This window comes from Alnus glutinosa, chromosome 7 (genome assembly GCF_958979055.1).
Source record: "Alnus glutinosa chromosome 7, dhAlnGlut1.1, whole genome shotgun sequence".
Lineage (NCBI taxonomy): Eukaryota > Viridiplantae > Streptophyta > Magnoliopsida > Fagales > Betulaceae > Alnus > Alnus glutinosa.
The window spans coordinates 29916133-29938405 of record NC_084892.1 but is presented as its reverse complement, the minus strand read 5'-3'; the positions used below and the strand labels follow the sequence as shown (position 1 = coordinate 29938405).

Below are 22273 nucleotides of genomic sequence, written 5' to 3'. Positions count from 1 at the left end.
TTTTATTTGTTTTTCAGCAACAAACATTTGTTCTTTGCTTACAAAGTTTTTCTCAAACCTCCGCCAGGCAATTGAAGTCCTCCCGATATTAAGAGGTACTCATTTTGCTACGTCTAAGTGCATTTTGTAGGCTAAATCATAGGAGGAAAAAAAGAAAAAAAAAAAGAAAAAAAAAAAAGACTAACCCACAACAAATTAAGTTGGGTTGAGAAATAGAGAGAGGGGGATGAGAATATAATTGCAGAGATGGAGAGAGATACTGATGGTGCATTTGAGTAATAAATTTTTGAAATCAGAATTAAATTCTTATTCTGTTTGCGAATTTTGAGTTTTGACTTTTTAGAAAAAAAAAATTGAATAAAATATGATTTGTTTATAAAAAGTTGAATAAAATATGATTTGTTTTTGAAAAAATTGAATAAAATATGATTTATTTTTGAAAAAAGTAGAATCAGAATTATATTTTATTTTCAACATTTCGTATCCAAATACACCATGAGTTGAGAAACAGAGAGAGAGAAGGATAAGAGACTTGGGTGTTGAGAGAGTTGGGGTTTTTGGGCAAAAGAAGAATTTTATTTATTTCCACAGGAAAGGAATAGGTATTCCACTCCTTTTTTAGTGGAATACCTATTCCTCTTCGTAAGGGAATAGCTATTCCGTGGGAATAACTATTCTCTTAAATAATATACAACCAAATAAAGGAATAGCTATTCAGTAGGAATAGTTATTCCTTTCCATGGGTCTAATCCGCAAACCAAACGAGGCCGTAATTATAAAGACTGATTTCATTTACTTTTATTACTGCCCTTTCGTTTGGGAATTGGGGGTAATTGGGTGAGTGCAACGACATTTTGACAGCCTTTTCAGTTCCCTTTTGTGTTGATACTTTGCTTGGATAAATTCTAAGCCTATCTCACTTCTAAATTCTAACAGATTATTGTATTTTGTGTATAAACAAGTGAGAGGCAATGAAATTTGCTCAGCATTTGGAGGCAATGGACGAAATAGAAGTGGTTCTGAAGAAGTTTGGAGATGAGCAGAGCACACTGTTGGATCGGTTCGAAAGGATCTCCTTCGAGGTGCAGCTGAGCCAAGCCATGCTGCGACGGAGCCTTTCAGAGCCAACAGTGGTTGGTCCCCAGGGACCAGTCCTGACGACTGCTCGGGCTACGGTTGCGCAGGTGCGTCGACGACGTGATGGGTCGGCTTTCCGCAAGGTCCTCAAGAAGTTGCTCAAGCCCATTCTTTGTAGAAAGCGTGGTGGCACTGGCGGCAGGAGGGAGAGGGAGGTCCCAGATCCAAAACATCCCTGCTCTTGGAAGGCTTTTAGTAGATCACTACGGGTTTGAAATGAATGCTTCAAGATTGCCGAGGGGACAATTTTCTTCTTTTTTTGGTGAGTATAAGCAAAGTTTCGAGATGCTATATATATATATATATATATATATATATTATATTATTTATATACACGAATCATCATGTAAAGAAGAACATGGAAAGGAATGAAAAGCCATTGTTTTCTTAAATTACGCTATGATTCAGATGGTTTTATAGGCTTATAGTCTTTCATGGGTTGTGTAAAATCACATTAATAAATAAAATTAAAATGCTAATTCGCGTAAAACACGCTACATCAATCGGTGTGATATAGGTATAATAAATTCTTGTTCCTTGTCGACGGATAGAGTTTTCTTTTCAAATTGGATTAGGGAAAGTTCTTTCAATTCAGCTTATAAAATTGTCACGTGTTTCTTAAGCATGTGAGAAGTGCATACTTTTTTAATAGAATTAAAAGAGTTGAGAGAAATTTTATTAAAAACAAAAAACGTGTTTCTTCTAATCCAATTTAAAGAAAAACTCCGTCATTATCGACTTTTGTGACAATTGTACTTAATCACTCTCCCGAGACAAATAAAATCGCAGTTTAGCCTTTAAAATCGTAAATTAACTTTTATAATTCAACGTTTTCAAAAAAGTACCATCTTAACTGCGATTTTAAAAAAGAGATTATCTGTGTTTTTAAATTACAATTTTTAAAAACGCAATTCCTAAACAATTTATGATCTGCTATTTAGTTTAAAATCACACTTATTGTCTACCAAATCACAATCTCAAACGCACTCATAAAATACATTTGGGTATATGATTTTGTAGCCAAATGCGCATTTTATAAGAAATTTGCAAAAATGTTAAGTTTGAAAAAAATAGCTATTTGAAAAAAGAAAAAGAAAAAAAAGGTGTGTGGTTTAAAAATCTAAATTTTTAAAAACATATGCACCTTTTAAAATCGCTAAACAAAATGGAAGCTCCAATTATTACATCGAAAGATACTCCTATGCCTATAAAACAAACGACGCCGCATCTTACTTTAGCCTCGGTGTTTGCTTCTATGGCAGCAATAGCATCACCCTCTAAAAATCCTTAAATCTGTAGGTTACCTTCCTCTCTCTCTCTCTCTCTCGGATCTGAATTCCGATGTCTTCTCATTATGCTGCGCCCTCCATACTCCTTGTTGCCTCTCTGGTTCAATCCGCTTCTCTCGACAGCCCTCTCTTCTTCGGCAACAGCTACAGAAGCAGCCACTATAAGAGAACACAACATGGTAAGCTAGTTGTCACTGCAACACTGTCGCTCTCTTCTACAATTCCTACAGAGCACGCGGGTGTACATAGTATCAACCTTGTAGACAGTAATGATAGATTTCAGGTAAAAGATATTATAGATTCAATTAGTGGATTACCCACAAAGGAAAGAACTGAATTCTTCAGTACCTACGTCAAAGACCGCGAGTTTCGTACCATATCTGACTTCAATGATCTGGTAATGGCGTTGTTCATTGCAGAAGAGCCTGACCTTGCTTTGAAACTTTTCTCTGATATGTCATCTTATGGGTTAGAGCCAGATTCTTGGACATTTTCCATCGTGAGCAGGTGCTACTGCAAGAAAAATCATCTGGATGAGGCCAAACGGGTCTTGGACCAGATGGTCGAAGAGAAGGGTTTTCACCCAGATGTTGCAACAGTCACCATTCTCATAAATGGGTTCTGCAAAAGAGGCAGATTGCAGAGAGCTTTTGAGATTTTTGATTTCATGGGCAGAATTGGCTGCAAACCCACTGTTCAGACTTACAATTGCTTGTTAAAGGGGCTGTGTTATGTGGGAAGGGTGGAGGAAGCATTTGAGATGCTGATTAAAATCAAGAAGGATTCCATGAAGCCAGACATTTATACATACACAGCCGTTATGGATGGTTTTTGTAAAGTGGGTCGGTCAGATGAGGCAGTGGAATTGCTTAATGAAGCTGTGGAGATGGGATTGACACCAAATGTGGTCACTTACAACACTCTGTTTAATGGGTATTGTAAGGAGGGGAGGCCATTGGAGGGTATTGGTGTTTTGAAGCAAATGAAGCAGAGAAGTTGCATGCCTGATTATATCAGTTATAGCACCTTGTTGCATGGGTTGCTGAAATGGGGTAAAATTCGTTCTGCGCTGCGAACTTATAAGGAGATGGTAGGGGATGGTTTTGAAGCGGACGAGAGAATGATGAATACTCTCCTGAGAGGGTTATGCAGGAGATCCTGGAAAGAAAAAGATCTGCTAGAAGATGCGTATCAACTGTTTGAGAAAATGAAGAATGGGTTTTACGTCATAGACCTTAGTACCTATGGCCTAATGATCAAAGCTCTATGTGTGGGAGAGAAGATTGGGGAGGCTTTGGATAACTTGCATGATTTGACACGAATGGGGCATTCTCCACATACAATCACCTTTAACAGTGTAATTCGAGCACTTTGTGCTGAAGGCAGATTAGATGAGGCCTTGTTAGTTCTGATCCTCATGGATGAAGGAAGAAGAATCCCCAACAGAATTTCTTATAACCTTTTAATTGAGGAGTGCAATAGACGGAAATGGCTGTTGGGCGCTTGCAATATATATGGCACGGCGTTGAAGCGAGGTGTGATTCCGGATAGGGAGCCCAGATCTAGTGAAGTAGATAGTTTTCCTCGTGAGTTCATGCTATAAAACATATTTTTATCTTATCTTAAGATGCAAACGTGTCAGTTCCCAACCTTACAAAATATGATTTCTAGCATCACTCTTTACTTATTACTCTTTACTTATTGAGAAATGGAACGTTTATAACTTCTATACGATTCTTGTACAATTCCAACTTTTTTTAAAAAAAAACTAAACCATTGAATCTATTTTTCTGCATGTGAATTCTACATATCTATTGATTGATTTTTAAAAAAAGCTGTTAGAGTTGTATAGAAATTGTAAACGTATTATACCCTCACTAATATATCTATGAAACTGTTCCATTACAACGTACAATGATACACATCACCAATACTCGTGATTCTAGAGATGCTACAGCTTTTACTACAGGTCCCTTATAAACTGACGTAGCAATCCAAGTAACACTTATCACGTTAGTCACTAAACAATTAAATTTTATTGTGGCTGACGTGATAAATGCCATGCATACTGTGACTCAAGTTTGTAAATTTGATTGTGATTCATATGATAAATACCACGTCGGTTTATAAGGAATTATAGTACCCCCAAGCATTTTCCTTTAGGAGAGATACTAATCCATTTGGATAACTAATAATTTTCTCTCCTAATACAAATCGAAATTACAGCCTATAAAAGTTTTCAAGTCAACGAACGAAAGCACAATTTAACATTAACAACCATTTGCTAAGCTAAGCTTGATGAACATTCCTAGCCCCAAATGAAGGTATAACTCTCGCATAATAAAATGAAAATGCAAAAATATAGCTGTTGCTGGTGACAGGAGAGCTCTGATGTAAAAATCATGCACGGCTCATGTATTGTCCTGTTCTTGTATCAACCAATATTTCATCACCTATATTTACAAACAATGGGACAGTAACAACCGCACCGGTGTCGAGAGTGGCTGGCTTCGACCCACCTGCCAACAAGATTTCATTTATCAAACAGTTAGCTAGAGAAAGGAGATGAAAAACAGAGAAAAAGGGGAGGGTAACCATGATTGGGGCACAGATGAGAACCGTCCAAATTGGTGTGCAGATATTACCTGATAGCTTTATGGTTGAAACCCCCACGCGCAAACCCAAAAAAAGGGTATAATTTTTTCTCGATTTTGTATTTCATCGATGAAAATGCAGTGAAGGAGACTCCAAATGTCTCATTGGCAAACATTAATTTATTTAGAGGAGAGTCACTTCTGAAACCTACAGAAGCCATTTAGATGCACATTCTTCCTGGTTTATATTTACAATCTTGGAGGATTATTCTGGTTATCTACGCTGACCCAACTTGTTAAGTACAATTTGATTTGTCCAGGGTAATTCTAACAAACAGTAACAGATGAACCTGCCTGCACACATCCCATTCTCTCCACAGGCCGTGAATTTGTTGGAACTTACATGTAATACATTGTAGATTTGGTCCTTGAAAATTGCAAGAGAAAGCAAATGACATTACCTTGAGTTGTGTCGCCTTTAAGTCCAGGATCTACATCAACCACAGTCAACTTGACTGTAATGGGCACTTCAAAATCAATAACCTGCAAGAATACAAATAGGAAGATTGCTAACTGATACTCATATCAACAATAATAATAAACATCTAGTTATGCCATCTATATGTATGCAAACATATGCTATGCATCTAACTTTTGAATCTAAGCGCCCTAAAACATAACGGATGGTGCTTAAATGCTGTGATTAATAGTGGAATGCTACTCCAAAACAGTATAATCCTCTATGCATAATCTTCCTTCCTAATGTTTACTAAGCACCCTCTTAAAACACTTTTCTGGGAAAATGTCATGCTCTTTGCACTCAAAACACTCATAAATGGAGTGACGAAGAGACAGCACAAAGGTTGATAGATTTCGAAGTTACTTTTCCATTCCAAAGTAGCACAATGCAGTCCATTCCCTCTTTTAGATACTTCATCCTATCCCCAACATCTGATGCATTAAGACGAACTTCTTCATATGTATTCTGTGAAAATAAAACATTGAAAAACTGAGATACGGAAATAACTAAAAAAACAGTCTTTCAATGCAGTGTGAGTTAACTTAAGACAAAATAAAAGTTTCCTTGGAAACAGGAACTCATCCCAAGTGTCCTCAAGTAAATGGCTAACTAGTCATCACACACAAAGAACATTTAATACTTAAAACGAGTTCTAAAAGAAAAAAGAAAAAGAAATCTTTATAGCATTTTCTTTCTCTTTCTCTCTTTTAAAAAGAAAAAAAAACTATGATAAAAACATACCAGAGGATTAGGATACTGAACAATACCAGGTCCATGAAGACAAACTGAGAGCCATCTTTGTATGTGAATTGTTTTGTTTCCTTGAATACATCTGCCTCATCAATCTGGGAAAACAACTATACATAAGGATGACAGAGAGAAAGAGAGAGACCTGTCTAGGCATCAAATAATGTAAACATAAGAGATTATTATGGGTACCAACCGTACCATATGTTCCAATAGAAGTTACATCAGGAAAAGAACAAAACAGTAGACCTATGTTTTGTATACTTGATACAATATACTAATATGTAAGATATTTTGTATCGCATATTACACAATGATGAGGGTCTTACCTCTGACCTCTCTTACATCCTAGAAATAGAAAAGAAGCCACTACACATCAGTTTGAAATTCAATGTAATCATACTTCATCACAAGCACAAAGTACTGGGGGTTAGGAATACTTTATAAGGGAACCTCTTTTTCCAAATGCCAAATGAAACCTTAAAAGATTTTCTGGTCTTATTGATGTTTCTCTAGCCTAAAGATGCTTTTGTCTAGAAACATGCAGACAGAGCCACCCAGAAAAATAAGGACCCTCAAGTAGAAACATACATATCTTGTGGCCCCTCCAGCGAAATGAATGTTTTAACCCTTTTATACTAGTGAATCCTTCAGTCAAGTAACAACACAATGGTTGTAAGCTGAGCTATAAAACTGAAGGATAAGGGGAAATTAAATAACTTAAGATTTGCAAAAAATGCTTTGAAACAATCCCTAGTTTAAAGCTTTCCGTAAAAATTGAAGGAATGCACCTTTATGAAGTTGCTGTAAGATATATGTGAAGGGAATTCATAACTACCATAAAATTAGCAGAAGAGCGCACATATTACAACGTAAGACAGCTAAAGCTTTGGCACATAATACGTAATACCATAAGTCAGCAACTGATCTTTCCATAGTCTATCTTATGTAAATGAAGCAGAAATGTAAGCTGCAACTGTAGAATCCCAATGGAAAATGACACTATTTTCACTCGGCCCAAGTTGAACAGATGATAGTATCAGTATTACTAAACAGAAAAAGAGTGATTCAATTGTGCCATAACAACATGCAAAACCCTGCTAAATCAATAAGAGACGCTGAAAACTTAGTTAAGATATTTAAATGTTAGCCATTGCAAACTATATTGAACTAACACATTAGTGGGACACAGAAATCAACGACAGATCTGTCTGCTGTATGAAAGGCATTACCGAAACTCCAGCTCGAAAAGTTTTCTCAACCGTGTTTCCTGTTACATAATTACGCATCTTGGTCCTCACAAATGCTGCTCCTTTTCCAGGTTTTACATGAAGAAACTCTGCAGAAGGCCAACAGGCAGTAAAGCTAAACAATTCAATCAAAACTGTAAAACAAATGCTTCCCCCTAAAGCATATAAAGATTCTGCCTATAAAAACAGAATGGTTAATAAATTTGACACCAGAGTTACAAATCTGACTATTGGAAATAAGCATATTTTAAGAATCTATATCTGACTATTGAACATTACCAAATGCGATTCTGTGGCACGTTTGGGAAAAATAACTATATACATTTCGCTTAAGGATATTCTCATTGAAAGAGCACAGACAAAGGTTGATGCCTGAAAATGATGACAAAGAACTCAGTGTTCTCAGCACTGTGTTTTGGCAACCGCACTACTAGTTTGCACAAAAGAATATTATCTATGTGCGTGTGGGTATGCGTATGTATGTATGCCCAAAAGATAAACGCGTTCATGATTATCTTGCTAAACTGTAACGCCTAAACCCAGAAAGAACACATAATACACACACACACACACACACACACACAAACAGAATGCAGCCACACCACATACCTACAAAAACACAATGTAATACTTCGAAATCGAACACCAATAAAAGCAAATGGTAGTTGTGGAGTGTCTTTGATGCTTTGGACAGTATGTTTACCACAACATAGTCAGATATAATTAACGTGTTGAATGAGAAATAGATAGTGAGGATTAAAGAACGTCAAGACTATATACCCAGAACTCTCCAAGGAGCGCCGTCTACTTCAATGTTGGAACCCACTTTGATATCGTTGCTAGACAGTGCATAAATCTCTGCACAAAAAAAAAAACACACACACACACACACACAGAGGAGCACTCACAATGCCCAAAACCCATATATCAAACACTGACCACAACCCGAAATAGCTGAAATTTAAGAACGGGAAGCGATAAGGCTTTACTCTGAAATCTGGGCTTTCCACGAAGACCCCGCATTGGAAGAACGGAAGGCTTGGATGAGAGCGAGAGTGAGGAAATCGTTGATGATGGTGATGGACGGCTGAAGATGGAAGAGGCCGAATAGAGATTGAAGGTAGCCATTCCCGCCATGGTTGGTTGGTTGTTACGTGTTTGGAGAGAAAGAAAAGAACAGAAAAACGAGGAATGTCTGGAAAGTGGAAAGCGTGGTTCTCGGAAAATTTCTCTCCCTCAGAATTTAGAGGGCCGAGGCTCAAAACGGAGTCCCCGCTTAGATAAGGAGGGGTTTCACGGACTGGGCCGAATTTACAATCTTGTTAGACCGCCTTTCCAGACGCCACAAACACAAATTATAACGGCGCACTGAGAATTCGTTACGATATGAACCTGTTAGCACGACAATGGAGATTATAATTAAAAAATAACTATTTGGCTTGAGTACAAAACTCCAAGCTATTTGATCTCGTATTCAACGAGCTGCATCCGATCTCTTACTCAACATGATAGTAGCTCTAATACAAAATGATTTCAACTTCAAGTATAAGCTATTATTGAAAAATTGGCTTGTAATGGCCCGTCAACATTAATGACGTTACCATTAACGTTAGTTTAAATTAAGTTGGCATGATGAAAAAGTGAGCATTAGATTGAATTTTTTAAAAAAAATAAAAAATACACTAGTCTAATTAATTTAAAAGAGTAAGGTCATAAACCATATTTTTACTTCACAATTTTAATGTAACAATCTCAACCAATTCTAAGATAATTCACCCGGCATTTTATTTTTTCTAGAGGACAGAAGTGCCCCTTGGTTTAAAGATTGTCGACACCCAAACACTATGCCCATTATGATTACGGAGATATCCAAGTTATCTCCAACTTCTCCCTAATGTGTCCAAACCATTCATCCGCACGCCAATAAAGAACAGTCGGTATATTCTTATCCTTCATTAGCAATGGACCTTGGATATATCTTTTCTTTTCTTTTATTTTTTTAATATGTATAAGATAAACTGGGTACAAATGTCTTATCGGTGAAGATTCAAAAGCCACACTAATTAATAATTATGAATATGAACTAGAGTGGCCGGATACAAACAACCGCTATAACAGTATTTATATGGAGAATTATGAGGTCATTAGATCACACAATCACCCTCACAAAAATAACTTAATCAAAATAGCTCTTAAAATTTTCTATTAAAAAATAATTATTGTTTCATGGTTGGACGTTTATTTGGTGTAAAGCACGGAAAGTTGAACACCAAAAGTGATTAGTTGATTCTTAGTACAGAATAATGATTACAACGCAAAGCAAGCCTATCTATTTATGCATGTGCAGGAAAGTGGAGATCTAGAAACGACTAATCGACGAGGATATGCTTCCAAGCACTACCATATCTTTTATTGGTCTGCTGACATCCACCGTACCAAATATCATTCGATATTTCCCAAAAACTAACGGCCACGATTTTCACCCAATTATCCACAAAATTTCCAACTGCCCACGAAACAGTGTTCAATACGAGAAATAATTTCTACACTCATTTTTTCATAATAGTCTCATAACAAGCTGACGTAGTTAGTAATATTTTATTATTTTTTTGTTTTATTTTCATTTCTTTTTGTAAAAAAATAATAAAATATTACCAGCTATGTCAACTTGTTGTGGGGTTGTTGTGAGAAATGAGAAATGAGTGTAGGGATTATTTCTCGTTCAATATTGAGTTGGAAGAAGTTTTGCTAACTTAATCTATTAAATTTATATTTATTTTTAACCCAATCACATAACGAGCTCGAGATCAACCCATATATTAACTCGAGAGTATTCCACATGCATAACAGGTAATTATTTCCCAAGTCATTATCACGCTACGCAGCTAGCCATCTAATTGCAATCGCCACGTTAGACACATTAATATTGTTGTGTAATTATTGTATTCAAGTTGTACAAATAACATATTTTTAATGCATAACCCAATGTAAAGTAGTTGCAAGTAAGCTAATATAAAAAGGGGATGTTACAAAAACAGTAACTACACTCTTTCTCTCACATGAGGTGAGACCCACTATCACATAGAATCTGTCTCATGTGAGAGGAAAAGTGTGTAGTAAGTGTATAACAAGTGTTTTTTTTTTTTTTTTTTTTTTTTTTTTTTTTTTTTTTATCAATACTAATAGAAGAAATAACACACAACCAGATAACAAGAACTTTTTAGTCATTTGCACGAAACTTTGTATCCAATCATTTTATTACCTACCTTATTCAAATACTTTAAGCGTCATAGATAATATCTTTTTATTAATATATAAAAGAATCATATAATAAGAATCACATGTTTTAAAAAAAATGTTTGTTTAATAGAATGAATCGAAAAATATCTCTTCAAAAAACTTTCATAACATGGTCGTTAATTCTTTAAGGTTAATAAGGTGGGTTAGCGTTTCTCTTTCCAACTCGGCAGTTAACCGTACTTTGTGGGCACCTAACATCGTCACCTACTTGTATATGACGTCATAAATAATTTAGAGCATTCCTAGTAGCTTCCCTTCCATTCCCTTTCATTTTTCCTAAATGTAGGGAATAAAACTATTTTTTACTTCCCTATCAAAAAATACCTCACAGCAGCTTCCCTTCATTTTTCCCTATATCATTAAAATATTATTTTGTTACTTTTACTTTAATTAAAAGTAAGAAAAGAAAGAGATAAAGTAAGAGAGAGGTTATATTTTTAGAATAAACAATTGAATGGGAGGTGAACAGTACTTCCCAATGCATTGGGAAGCACTGTTCACTTCATAGGGAACAGATAATTGTAGGGAAGCTGCTGTGGGATAGTTTTTTTGACTTTTTTAAAATTTTCCCTAAAATTTAAGGAACAGATCCCTTATAGGGAAGCTGCTAGTAATGCTCTGAGGAAAGCCCCATCATGGACCCGTTAGAGGAAAGCCCCCCAGAATCCGGACTCAAAATGGGCATCGTAGCAGATGTATCGTGTTTGAGAGCACTAGCAGCAGATTCCCAACCATTTTCCCTATATTTAAGGAACAAAACTACTTTTTGCTTCCCTATAAAAAAATACCACACAATAGATTCCCTTACTTTTCCCTATATCAATTAAATATTATTTTTTTACTCTTATTTTATTCTTTTTCTCTCTTCACTATATCAATTAATTATTATTCTTTTATATTAAAATAATACATAATGAATAAATAGTAGACATGTATACATTGAGAATCACTATTTATTCCCAACCCCCTCATCTAAATATAGGCATCTGCTGTGGAAGGTTTTTTGATATTTTTTATGAAATTTTTCCTAAAAATAGGGAAGGAAATCAATACAGGGTAACTGCTACTAGTGCTCTGACTCTGTCCTGCCCACTCCTATATAATCCTCCTCTTTGTCAGGCACAATCTGTCAATCTCCTCCTTGAAAGTGGGGAAGTTTGAATTCAGCGGTGGAGATGGTAGTTTCTGACAACTATCTGAGCAGTCCGTAACTCCCGTATCAACCGGAATGGTTCCCCTGTGGGAGGAAACTGCCGTCGGAGCCAGACAAAGAACCCCCACCAATCTAGCCGGCTTTCTAAAAAGTTCCACCTGGTGTGGATGCAGAGACTCCATCACATTTGGGGACGACCAAACTAGCACGACGCCTGGCCTGCGAGGTTGGGTCACCACCGGGAGGAGGACCTGGGCAACCACGTCATGTAATACCTGCAGATCCAAAAAACCCAAGCATAGCCGCCAGATCCCATGAATTCCTCGCTCATCTGGGTTCGGTGTGGGTGAAACCGTCATCTGGATTTGTTCTTCCTCTTCAGACATTTCGAGTTGCTCCGTCATTACGTTTCACTGAACATGAAGAAAAAAACCACCAACAAAACATAAAATCTACTTCTCTCTCCCATATCAGGATGAGAAAAAACCACGCACTTCCTCCTCGAAGGCGCCGACGACGTCCAAAGAGAGAAAAACCAATTTATTGAAAGCAAAAAACCTAAAACTAAAACACTACGGGAGGAGGGAAGCAAAGTCCTCAACAAACCAGGCTTTTTCCTCTTCTCTCTTTTCTCTGGAAAATAACAGCGAGAGAAAAAAAGCCGACTATCACTACAACACGGCGTGGACCGGGAAAGACGAAGACCTGCGCAACACTGTGTGGTATAAACCGTAGATAATTCTTACACGGGGAAGATTTTAGTAATTTCCAGCTCTCATTCTTTTTGCATGCCAAGGCCAATTATCCGATTGGGACTAAAAAAGCGTCTAGTGGCGCATCTTACGGTGCTGTCCTGCAGTCCAATTTCCACCCTTCCTCACTCCCGGTTGTACAAATAACAGAACTACTCGCCGTCTCTGAGCTCTTCGTGTTCATTCCAAGGCCAATTTGGCCATTTCAAAACAATAAAAAACGAAAAAGAAAAGAAAAAACGATCAAACCCCATGGATAAAGATTCGATCTCCCCAATTTGAGCAACCCTATAGGAGGAAAGTCGTGGAAACCACCTTGTTATAACTTTTTAAAGTTATTTATAAAGATCAATTTTATCTGGTAAGGAAGCGATATACCTAAGAAAAACTCTAATCATTTTTGTGTTATCATTCTAAAGAGATTAGTTAAGTTATAAATAGTGTTTCTTAAAACTACTTATAATGCATAATCTCACACAGTAAGAAATCAATGTAAAATTTAACACGCATAACACTTCCATAATCTACACACAATGTGAGAAATTTATATTTTCAACGTAGGACTAACTTTTTTTATGTCATTTTTTTTTGGGCAGGTAAGCCCCGCACCCCAAGTTACCCAAGACAACTTTTATAATCTATGTATTCAATATAGACAATTCATTTTTCTAATGTAAGACTAATTTTTTGGATGTCACACTTGCTATAGGCAAGTAGGCCTTGTAACCCCGATTTCTTAAGGCAGACAATAAAAGAAAGCAAGGACGAGGATTCCTTACAATTAGTTACCTGACTTTCATGCAATTCAGACAACCCTATAAAAAGGAAGTTGTGAAATCCACCTTGTAATTAAAGACCAGATAAAGTCATTTATCGATCCAAAACTCACATAATAAAAAAATTAAATAATGCATCTAGAAGAAGTGCTAGTCGCATCTTCAATATCACTAAAAAAGTTATTAAAGTTGCAATTGGAATTTTTTATGATCACTTTATAAAGTTTAATCTCTCATAGTAAAAAATAAAGTTTAATCTCTCATAGTAAAAAATCAACTTGAAATTTAGCATTCATATTCATAGCAGTTTTATAATCTATTTGCTCTAGAATCCTAGATGACAAATTCATCTTTCACTTGCATTGGGGAAATAGGCCCCGCACTGGAGGTTGCTCGACGTAGGTGACACCACAATTCTTACGCAAGACTAATCGAATTGCGAACAATTTTCGACAACCAAGTTAACGACGAAGCGAGTGTTGTAAATATATATACCTACAACAGCGAGTACATCATCCCGTATGTTTCGGTTATTTCCTTCTGTTCTTTTTGGTCTTTCGATTATGATTTGAATTTGACTTATTAATAGAGGAAAAAAAGAAGAAAAAGCTGAAGGGGTAAGTGTGGGAAAGCGAAGTGGGGGAGAGAGAGAGAGAGAGAGAGAGAGAGAGAGTTGGCCGTGCCTTGAAGTCTCATCATCGTGCATGCATTTTGTGCGCTTTGCTTTGCATGCACACACGCCTCCTCCTCCTCCTCCTCCGGCAAGACCTCGACTCCCCGGTTCAGCTCTCAGGTGGCCGAAATCTGAAACCTCGGATCCGGAAACCTCTCCGGATCGATTCTCTGAAATTTCATGATCGGAGCTCCACAGCTCGGGGACTCATCAGAAAAAGCAAACTCTTAGAAGAACGAAGACGCTCCGTCTCTTTGTCACAAATCATATGCGAGAGTGAAGTAGTTTTCCACGTTTACAGAGATACGCAGCAAATAAAGGCTAGCTCTATTTTAATGTGTTTCTCTTCCCGTAATCTACCAGATGTATTGGTGAAATCTTGGAAAACGAGTATTTAGGGATTTTAGTTTTGGTCTTTTTCTCCGATTGGATTGATATCGTGAAATTGACAGAATATTGTTTGGGGAAAATGGCGTCGAAGACTTGCATGAATGTACTGTGCGGGGCCTCCACGTCGGTTCAATGGGGAAAAGGGTGGGCTCTGCGATCCGCCGAATTCGCTCTTCTCTGTGATAAGTGCGGGTAATCTACATATCTATCTCCCGTAGAGTTTTACGGACCCGCTTAATTAGGAGGTGTTTGAGATTCGATATTTATTATGTACTCTCTATTTTCGGTTTTTTGTTTCCTTTCTATTTTTGGTGTTGTGTGGATTATGACTTTATTTCTATATTTTAGGACAATTTGATTGCACAACATTATGCATTTATATAATTTCATTGCGAGTGAATAAATATAAATATTATATATATATATATGTGTGTGTGTGTGCATTTCAAATTTTGAATTATTTTTTTTTTATAGTCGAACAAATTAGTATCGACTTCCTTTAATATAAAAATGATGGACTTTTAGATCTGCGTATGAGCAATCGGTTTTCTGTGACGTGTTTCACTCAAAGGAATCTGGTTGGAGAGAGTGCGCTCTATGTGGCAAGGTAAGATTTAGAACCAAAAAGTTTTTTAAGAACTTGAAATTTGGGTTTTTAAGCCCCCATATGATATATAATGCTATGGTCTACTAGCAAAGTAACAACTCTTGGTATCTGCAGCGTCTCCATTGTGGGTGCATCGCTTCCAGTTCTCTGCTCGAGCTGCTTGATTGTGGTGGTGTAAGCTGTATAAACTGTACTAAGAATTCAGGAATTGCCCCTGTAAGATTAACTTACATACGTGTTGATTTATCGGTGCTGTTGAAAACAATAGACACATGTACTTTTGGAATTGCATTGTTTGATATAGTGATTGGGTCTTTGTTGTTATACCTAATGGATTTGGCTTAGGTGGTTTAAAAAAAAAAAAAAAAAATACAGGAAATTTCTTGTAGTTGTTTTTTCAACCGTCCAAATTTAATTTAATTCCCTTTCTTTCTCATGGAAATTTAGGAATTAAATCTAGACCGTGGAAAAAACTACAGAAGATCTCTTGTAGTTGCTCCTAAGCCAAATCCACTGCTTATCATCATATCAGCGTGAAATTGCGTAGTTTAGTAAGAAATTTATAGAAATTCATACCAATGCTTTAGGGCTTATTTCCCAATTTCTGCATATGTATTACATTAGCATTTGTAGGTTGGATTTGACATACTCTATCCAAGAAATGTGGATTCAGATGGTCTTATCTTCCAAATGATCATTCCCGTAGGTGTAAATTGGTGCCTGCCCATCTGTATGCATCCTTCTGTAATAGTAATGACAAATGGATCATCAAATATAGCGTGAAGCAATTTTAAAAAATTCTTTCGAGTCAACATACTGCTGCTTTTACTGAATGAATCTGTGACACTTATGTCATAAAGTTGGTTGCTCCTTGTGTATGTTAGATTATTGAAGAGCAATGTTTGTATTTTCAAGTAAATGTTTGTAGTTTTGACTATTAATGATATGCTTATAAAACATATTCACACAGATTGCTAGCAATGAAAAGCCTAATGGATCTGATAATGTCAATGGACTGCTTTCCACTTCTGTGGACAACCAACTGGATGGAAGTAGTGTTGATAAAATGAAGCTTATGCAATTGAGCAATAATACAGAGCGTAATGGGCTTAGGCACTTGCTTCAATCTCAGAATGCTGACACAAATGGGACTTTTGGGAAATTGAAACAGGAGGAAGTTTTGCCTTCTGTTGGAGAAATTGGAAGCACATTCTCAAATTTTAGTCATGCATGCAATGGATCATCCAACACCACCAAACCAGACGTGTATAACACAAATATGGGAACAAAAGATATATATGAATCACTTCCACAAACAAATTTGAGTATGACTCTGGGTACTCCAGGACATTCAAATTCCCTTCCTACTGCTGTTGCTGATGAAAGGGAAAATTGCAAGATATCCTCTCCATTCCTACAGGGGCCCAGGTCTCGCCATCTTTTGCCAAAGCCCCCAAGGTCAGCCCTTGCTGGAGGTTTGGAAGCAAATGCTGGCGTGGTTTCTCAGATACGTGTTGCAAGGCCACCTGCTGAAGGACGGGGAAGGAATCAGTTGCTTCCTCGTTATTGGCCGAGGATTACAGACCAAGAGTTACAGCAAATATCTGGAGAGTATCCATCCTACATCATTTATATATTGAAAGTATACAATTATGTTTTCTCTGCATGACACACTGAATGTTCAATCTATTACAATATCGATAATTATTCACCAAGTCAGATAGTGATCTCCTTAATCATGATATCTTCAAGTTCGAATTCCACAATTGTGCCATTGTTTGAAAAGATGCTGAGTGCCAGTGATGCAGGTCGAATTGGTCGTTTGGTTCTCCCAAAAGCATGTGCGGAAGTAAGTTTTCTTGTTAAGTTGTCCTAGCCTTTCAGCTTTTAATGGTCCTCGTTGCTGTTATTATCATTGCTTACTTTTTACCTTTAACCATGATGCAGGCATATTTTCCGCCTATCTCTCAACCAGAGGGCCTTCCTCTAAGGATTCAAGATGTGAAGGGAAAAGAATGGGTATTTCAGTTCAGATTTTGGCCTAATAATAACAGCAGAATGTATGTTTTGGAGGGGGTAACGCCCTGCATACAGTCAATGCAGTTGCAAGCTGGAGATACAGGTATCCTTAATGCCTGCATGATTTAGATCTGGATTTATATTACTATTTAGTGGATAGATGTACCCTATAAAGTAATCTGGCAAAAACTATGTATTTCTTTACCGTTTATTGATTTTGTGCCCTTCTTTCTTGCAACCTGAATACATGTTTCCAATATCTACTACTTTAATTTAACTTTATCATGATATAGGCATTTCTTTAGTACTTTAACTTGTTCCTGTATGCTTCTTTTTGTTTTGTGGGGTCCACTTCGGAGGTCACTTAGGCCCTTGGCACTAATGGGATAGCCCTTCCCTACCCTTCCTGGTATTTGGTATCATGACCAAAGACTATGCCAGCCAAGTCAGCTGCCACCTTTCTGTAATGGTTTGCTTAATCACAAGTATAGCTAAATTCTGAAGCTTATTTCTTCTTCTCAATATTAATGCTCAAGTTGGAGTTGAGTGCAATGGAACAACCGCAGCAATATTAATTTCATTCCCAATGCTTGACAATACTTTCAATCATTTGCTCTTGCATGATAAGGACTGATTCATGCCTGCCTCCTTGCTCCCTTTTTTCTGTACCATGTAGGTTTCAATTTTTAATTTTTAGTACCTTTTTGGATTTCAAGGCATATTAGTATTTCTAATGTGGTTTTATTTCGTTTTGCTACAGTAACTTTTAGCCGTATGGATCCTGAAGGAAAACTTATTATGGGCTTTCGGAAAGCTTCAAGCTCTGTTGCAATTCAGGTAACAAACCTCTCATTTTTCAGTTAGCAACCTCAATCATATAAATATTGATACAAAAATTACTAAATAAACAGGACACCTATCCATCGGCCATTCCAAATGGCGCTCTTTCAAGTGAAACATTGTTTTCGGGTGTTTTTGAGAACCTACCTATAATAAGTGGTTACTCTGGCCTTCTTCAGTCAGTTAAGGGAAGCGCGGATCCCCACTTAAATGCACTGTCCAAACACTTGAGTTCAGCAGCTGGTGATGTTAGCTGGCACAAGTCTGAGAAGAATGAAGATAGGACAAGGGAGGGCTTTCTGCTACCCTCAGTATTAGCACCAGAGAGGAAAAGGGCACGAAATATTGGGTCCAAAAGTAAGAGGTTGCTCATTGATAGTCAAGATGCTCTGGAGCTGAAACTTACGTGGGAAGAGGCACAGGATTTGCTCTATCCACCTCCAACTCTTAAGCCAAGCACTGTGATGATTGAGGACCACGAATTTGAGGAGTATGATGTGAGTGATTTCAATGAAGTTTTTAATCAATGTATTGTTATTAATTTTGCTTCATTTTTTCATGCTAATGGCATATTCTCCTTTTCCAATTTATGCAAGTTTTAGTCCCTAGTTAATATTTAAAGAAAATTCACCTATAATCTTTGATCTTTGATCTTTGATCTTTGATGTGTGCTCATGAATATGGGTTGTCAGACAAGGGTACTGCTGTGTGTATGATGCTGTGAATTTCTATATTTAAACTTGTATACTTACAATGTTTCAACATCTCTTTGCAAGCAGGAGCATATAGCATAAAACAAATTCAAAAACGATAACAATGTATGTTGGGCAAATTAAAAAAATTTCATCTGCCTCCAACACATGGACAAAAAATAAAAAATAACAAATCCACAACATCTGTTTGTGAAACTTGAGTGGCATCTAATATATTACACGTATGTCAAACAGGAGCCTCCAGTTTTCGGAAAAAGAAGTATTTTCGTTGCCCGTTCCACTGGGTAAGGATTTAAATGATTATTCAAATGTTTTAGTACGTAAAGGTAGTGTAATAATGAATTTAGAAATCTCACTTCGACATGCTAAATGTTCTGGCACCAATTACACCAGTCTATGACGGTGCCACTTCCACTGAGGATTTAGAAGGGCACTTTTTTCCTTTTCCTTGCAACTTATCTTGTCCTGATGCAAATATGTGTCCACTGCTTGTGCTTGAAGGTATTTGAATTTCCTCCTCAGGGCTATGGTTGGATAAATCCATCTAATCTTAAATTAATAAGCTTGATGTTCAGGGGACAAGAGCAATGGGCTCAGTGTGATAGTTGCTCCAAATGGCGAAGGTTGCCCGTTGATATACTTCTTCCTTCTAAGTGGACATGTGCAGACAATGTTTGGGACCAAAGCAGGTAAATATGCCCTTTCTCTATTCTAGGCTTTATTTGATCATGACAACTAGTTAAATAAATCTTTAAGATTCTGCCTTTTTTGTCCTAAGGTGTTCATGTTCTGCACTGGATGAATTGAACCCCAGGGAGCTTGAACATCTTCTCAGACTGAACAAGGGTATGATGCCAGATTCTATGCCCCTTAATTTATTTGTAAAGATTAGAAAATCACTGCCGCCTTTTCCATTAAGAAAATGGTTTTTCCATCTATTTAATATTTTAATTTTTCTAAGGAAAAGAGGGTGATAAGGGGAGGATGAGGGGAGGATCTTTAGCATTTCCCCATCCCCTGTAGGTTCATAGTCTCACAGAATTCTAGCAATGTATCTCTTCACCCCAAAAATTAGAAAGAAAAGAAAACGAAAGTCTTTACATTGGTCCATCACTTCTATGGTCTTTAGAATAGAAAAGAGCATCAATGCTCACTGGCCTCATTTATCCCAAGATTGTACAACCTAGAAAGAATCTGAATCACACATTTTGTATAACATGCTTGTGCCGTTCCACAAAGGTCAAGCTTTAAGCTTCAATTGGTTGGGCTTCAATTAGGGAAACTTTAAGCCATGCTTTGGAAATACAGATACATGGCCACAATAGTGCGTGGAATTTGGAAGATACGAAAATCTACCATAGACAGGAATGGAATTTGGAAGATATGAAAATCTACCATAGATGGGTGTTTGCATGCATGGCACGTGCACTTACTTTTGCGTTGGTCTCATTTATTAATCAACTGATCTATGTACGGTAGTACATACATATAGAATACACAATTATTGGCTGCTCGAAAGTTGTTACATTTATATAGTCGGTCAAAGTGATTTTTAGTGCATATTCTACCTCGTTGAATTTTGAAAAACTGTTGATATGATTATACCTTACTGTTTCATAGAATTCAAGAAAAGAAGAATAGTAACAAACCAGGGGCATGAATCTTCTGGCCTGGATGCTTTGGCTAATGCTGCAATTCTAGGAGACAGTGTCGGTGAGCCAGGCACTCCATCAGTTGCTGCCACAACGAAACACCCCAGGCATCGTCCTGGCTGCACCTGCATTGTGTGCATCCAGCCCCCTAGTGGGAAGGGCAAGCACAAGCCTACATGCACTTGCAATGTGTGCATGACAGTTAAACGCCGTTTTAAAACCCTAATGATGCGGAAAAAAAAACGTCAATCAGAGCGGGAAGCAGAGATCGCCCAGAGAAATCAGCATACATTGGGTTCTAGGGATGAAGCAGAAGTAGACAGCAATTCCAGGCATGCATCATCGCACATTGATCCTTCAGAGAATGAAACTAGGTCAGGAAATGAGTTGGAATCCAAGAGCCCAAGCAAATTGGCTGAAACTGGCAAGGGACAATTAGACTTGAATTGCCATCCTCAACGAGAGGAAGAACTGCAAATGGGATCAAAACGTGTGAGCATGATGGGTCTTCTTGAAATAGCAAGCCTTCCATTGGAGACATATCTGAAGCAGAATGGCCTTACAAGCTTGATCACTGAGCAACAAGCAAGTTCAGCACCACATGTTCCGCCACAATCCACCAATGAGAATGCGGGACAATTTAATGATGATGGCTGTTTATCTGCTGTTCAAGAGCGAGAAGGTGGGGGCGAAGAGTACTGTGGACCAGATCAAAGCCAAACTGATGCTCAATCATGAAGTTTCGAGTAATGCTATGCACATCCCTTTTGTCACATTTTTATTGCACTTTATTGACGTGGCACTACCAATTAGCCATAGGATCAACCCTTGTTTATATATATATATATTAAAAAAAAATTCCAAAGGCTGATTGGCAGTGTGACATCAACAAAGTGAGACAAATGTGGTATATAACATTTTTCTGGAGTTCCTGTTTCTTTTTGAACTTGTTATTTTTTCTTGCTTGTTTATCAGATACTCTCTAATTTACAGCTCTTCCTCCTTCCATTTGCAATCTGTTTCTTTAGTTGAGAGGGTGCATGTGTATTTTCTTTTTCTTTCTTATATAATTTGTAATATATACACATAATTCTTTTTACAAAAATTTTGATGAGATGTATCTGAAAGCATATAGGCTCTCCCTCCCCCCTTCCTCCCATAATTTGAATGTTTCATGTTTTATCCAACTACTCTACTTTGGGGGCGGAGGACCAGCTCTTGGTCGCTGCCTTAACTGCCTCCAACAGATTTTTCTAAATCCAAAGCAATCATTTCTAATGTATTATGTAAATATAAACTATAGAGGATGTACTCATCAACCAATTGTTGGCAGTTGGCACTTTTAACAGTTGTTTTGTGGATTCTTTTACCCGCAAATTGGCGGCAACTTGACCCAAAATACACGTAAAGAATGATAAAGGTCTTACCTCTGGCCTCTCTTACATCCTAGAAATAGAAAAGAAGCCACTACACATCAGTTTGAAATTCAATGTAATCATACTTCATCACAAGCACAAAATACTGGGGGTTAAGAATACTTCTAAGGGAACCTCTTTTTCCAATTGCCAAATGAAACCTTGAAAGATTTTCTGGTCTTATTGATATTTTTTGGCCTAAACATACTTTTGTTTAGAAACATGCAGACAGAGCCACCCAGAAAAACAAGGACCCTCAAATAGCCATGTCATACATATCTTGTGTCACCTCCGGCGAAATAAATGTTTTAACCCTTTTATACTGGTGAATCCTCCAGTCAAGTAACAACACAATGGTTGTAAGCTGAGCTATAAGACTGAAGGATGAGAGGAAATTAAATAACTTAAGATTAGCAAAAAATGTTTGAAACAATCCCTAGTTTAAA

The 22273-nt window shown here is 37.2% G+C and overlaps 3 protein-coding genes across 6 annotated transcripts; 2 read left to right on the top strand and 1 right to left on the bottom strand.

Moving 5' to 3' along the window:
* The first annotated feature begins 2376 nt into the window (after positions 1 to 2376).
* LOC133873629 (pentatricopeptide repeat-containing protein At1g62670, mitochondrial-like) lies at positions 2377 to 4079 on the top strand. The gene has a single exon (XM_062311357.1). It carries the CDS (start codon positions 2479 to 2481, stop codon positions 4027 to 4029), a length of 1551 nt encoding a protein of 516 aa, XP_062167341.1. The 5' UTR covers positions 2377 to 2478; the 3' UTR covers positions 4030 to 4079.
* A 526-nt stretch (positions 4080 to 4605) lies between these two features.
* Positions 4606 to 8828, bottom strand: LOC133873785 (uncharacterized). The gene is made up of 7 exons (XM_062311545.1): positions 8527 to 8828; positions 8318 to 8395; positions 7520 to 7626; positions 6308 to 6385; positions 5904 to 6005; positions 5482 to 5563; positions 4606 to 4945 (listed from the first exon to the last, which is right to left on the bottom strand). Exons 1-7 carry the CDS (start codon positions 8672 to 8674, stop codon positions 4827 to 4829), a joined length of 714 nt encoding a protein of 237 aa, XP_062167529.1. The 5' UTR covers positions 8675 to 8828; the 3' UTR covers positions 4606 to 4826.
* A 5244-nt stretch (positions 8829 to 14072) lies between these two features.
* LOC133872612 (B3 domain-containing transcription repressor VAL2-like) lies at positions 14073 to 21542 on the top strand. 4 transcript variants are annotated; one of them, XM_062310182.1, is made up of 12 exons: positions 14073 to 14773; positions 15107 to 15188; positions 15303 to 15404; positions 16159 to 16799; positions 16941 to 17037; positions 17136 to 17310; positions 17968 to 18044; positions 18227 to 18544; positions 18995 to 19044; positions 19324 to 19449; positions 19539 to 19606; positions 20381 to 21542. In XM_062310182.1, exons 1-12 carry the CDS (start codon positions 14661 to 14663, stop codon positions 21148 to 21150), a joined length of 2619 nt encoding a protein of 872 aa, XP_062166166.1. In that variant the 5' UTR covers positions 14073 to 14660; the 3' UTR covers positions 21151 to 21542. The 4 variants fall into 4 exon arrangements, with proteins under 4 accessions (XP_062166166.1, XP_062166167.1, XP_062166164.1 ...); XM_062310183.1 differs by having other exon boundaries at positions 14074 to 14773; positions 19336 to 19449; XM_062310180.1 differs by having other exon boundaries at positions 14075 to 14773; positions 18119 to 18544.
* The last annotated feature ends 731 nt before the right edge of the window (positions 21543 to 22273 follow it).

What these genes read in the sequence shown, in the direction of transcription:
- LOC133873629 (XM_062311357.1), top strand. Translation starts at nt 2,479, where the DNA reads ATGTCTTCTCATTATGCTGCGCCCTCCATACTCCTTGTTGCCTCTCTG.
- LOC133872612 (XM_062310180.1), top strand. Translation starts at nt 14,661, where the DNA reads ATGGCGTCGAAGACTTGCATGAATGTACTGTGCGGGGCCTCCACGTCG. An exon ending in AGAATTCAGGAATTGCCCCT is followed by an intron (nt 15,405 to 16,158) that starts GTAAGATTAACT and finishes ATATTCACACAG; the next exon opens with ATTGCTAGCAATGAAAAGCC. An exon ending in TTCGTTGCCCGTTCCACTGG is followed by an intron (nt 19,045 to 19,323) that starts GTAAGGATTTAA and finishes TAAATTAATAAG; the next exon opens with CTTGATGTTCAGGGGACAAG.
- LOC133873785 (XM_062311545.1), bottom strand. Translation starts at nt 8,674, where the DNA reads ATGGCGGGAATGGCTACCTTCAATCTCTATTCGGCCTCTTCCATCTTC. An exon ending in CGCTCCTTGGAGAGTTCTGG is followed by an intron (nt 7,627 to 8,317) that starts GTATATAGTCTT and finishes GGCCTTCTGCAG; the next exon opens with AGTTTCTTCATGTAAAACCT. An exon ending in CTTTTCGAGCTGGAGTTTCG is followed by an intron (nt 6,386 to 7,519) that starts GTAATGCCTTTC and finishes TTGTTTTCCCAG; the next exon opens with ATTGATGAGGCAGATGTATT.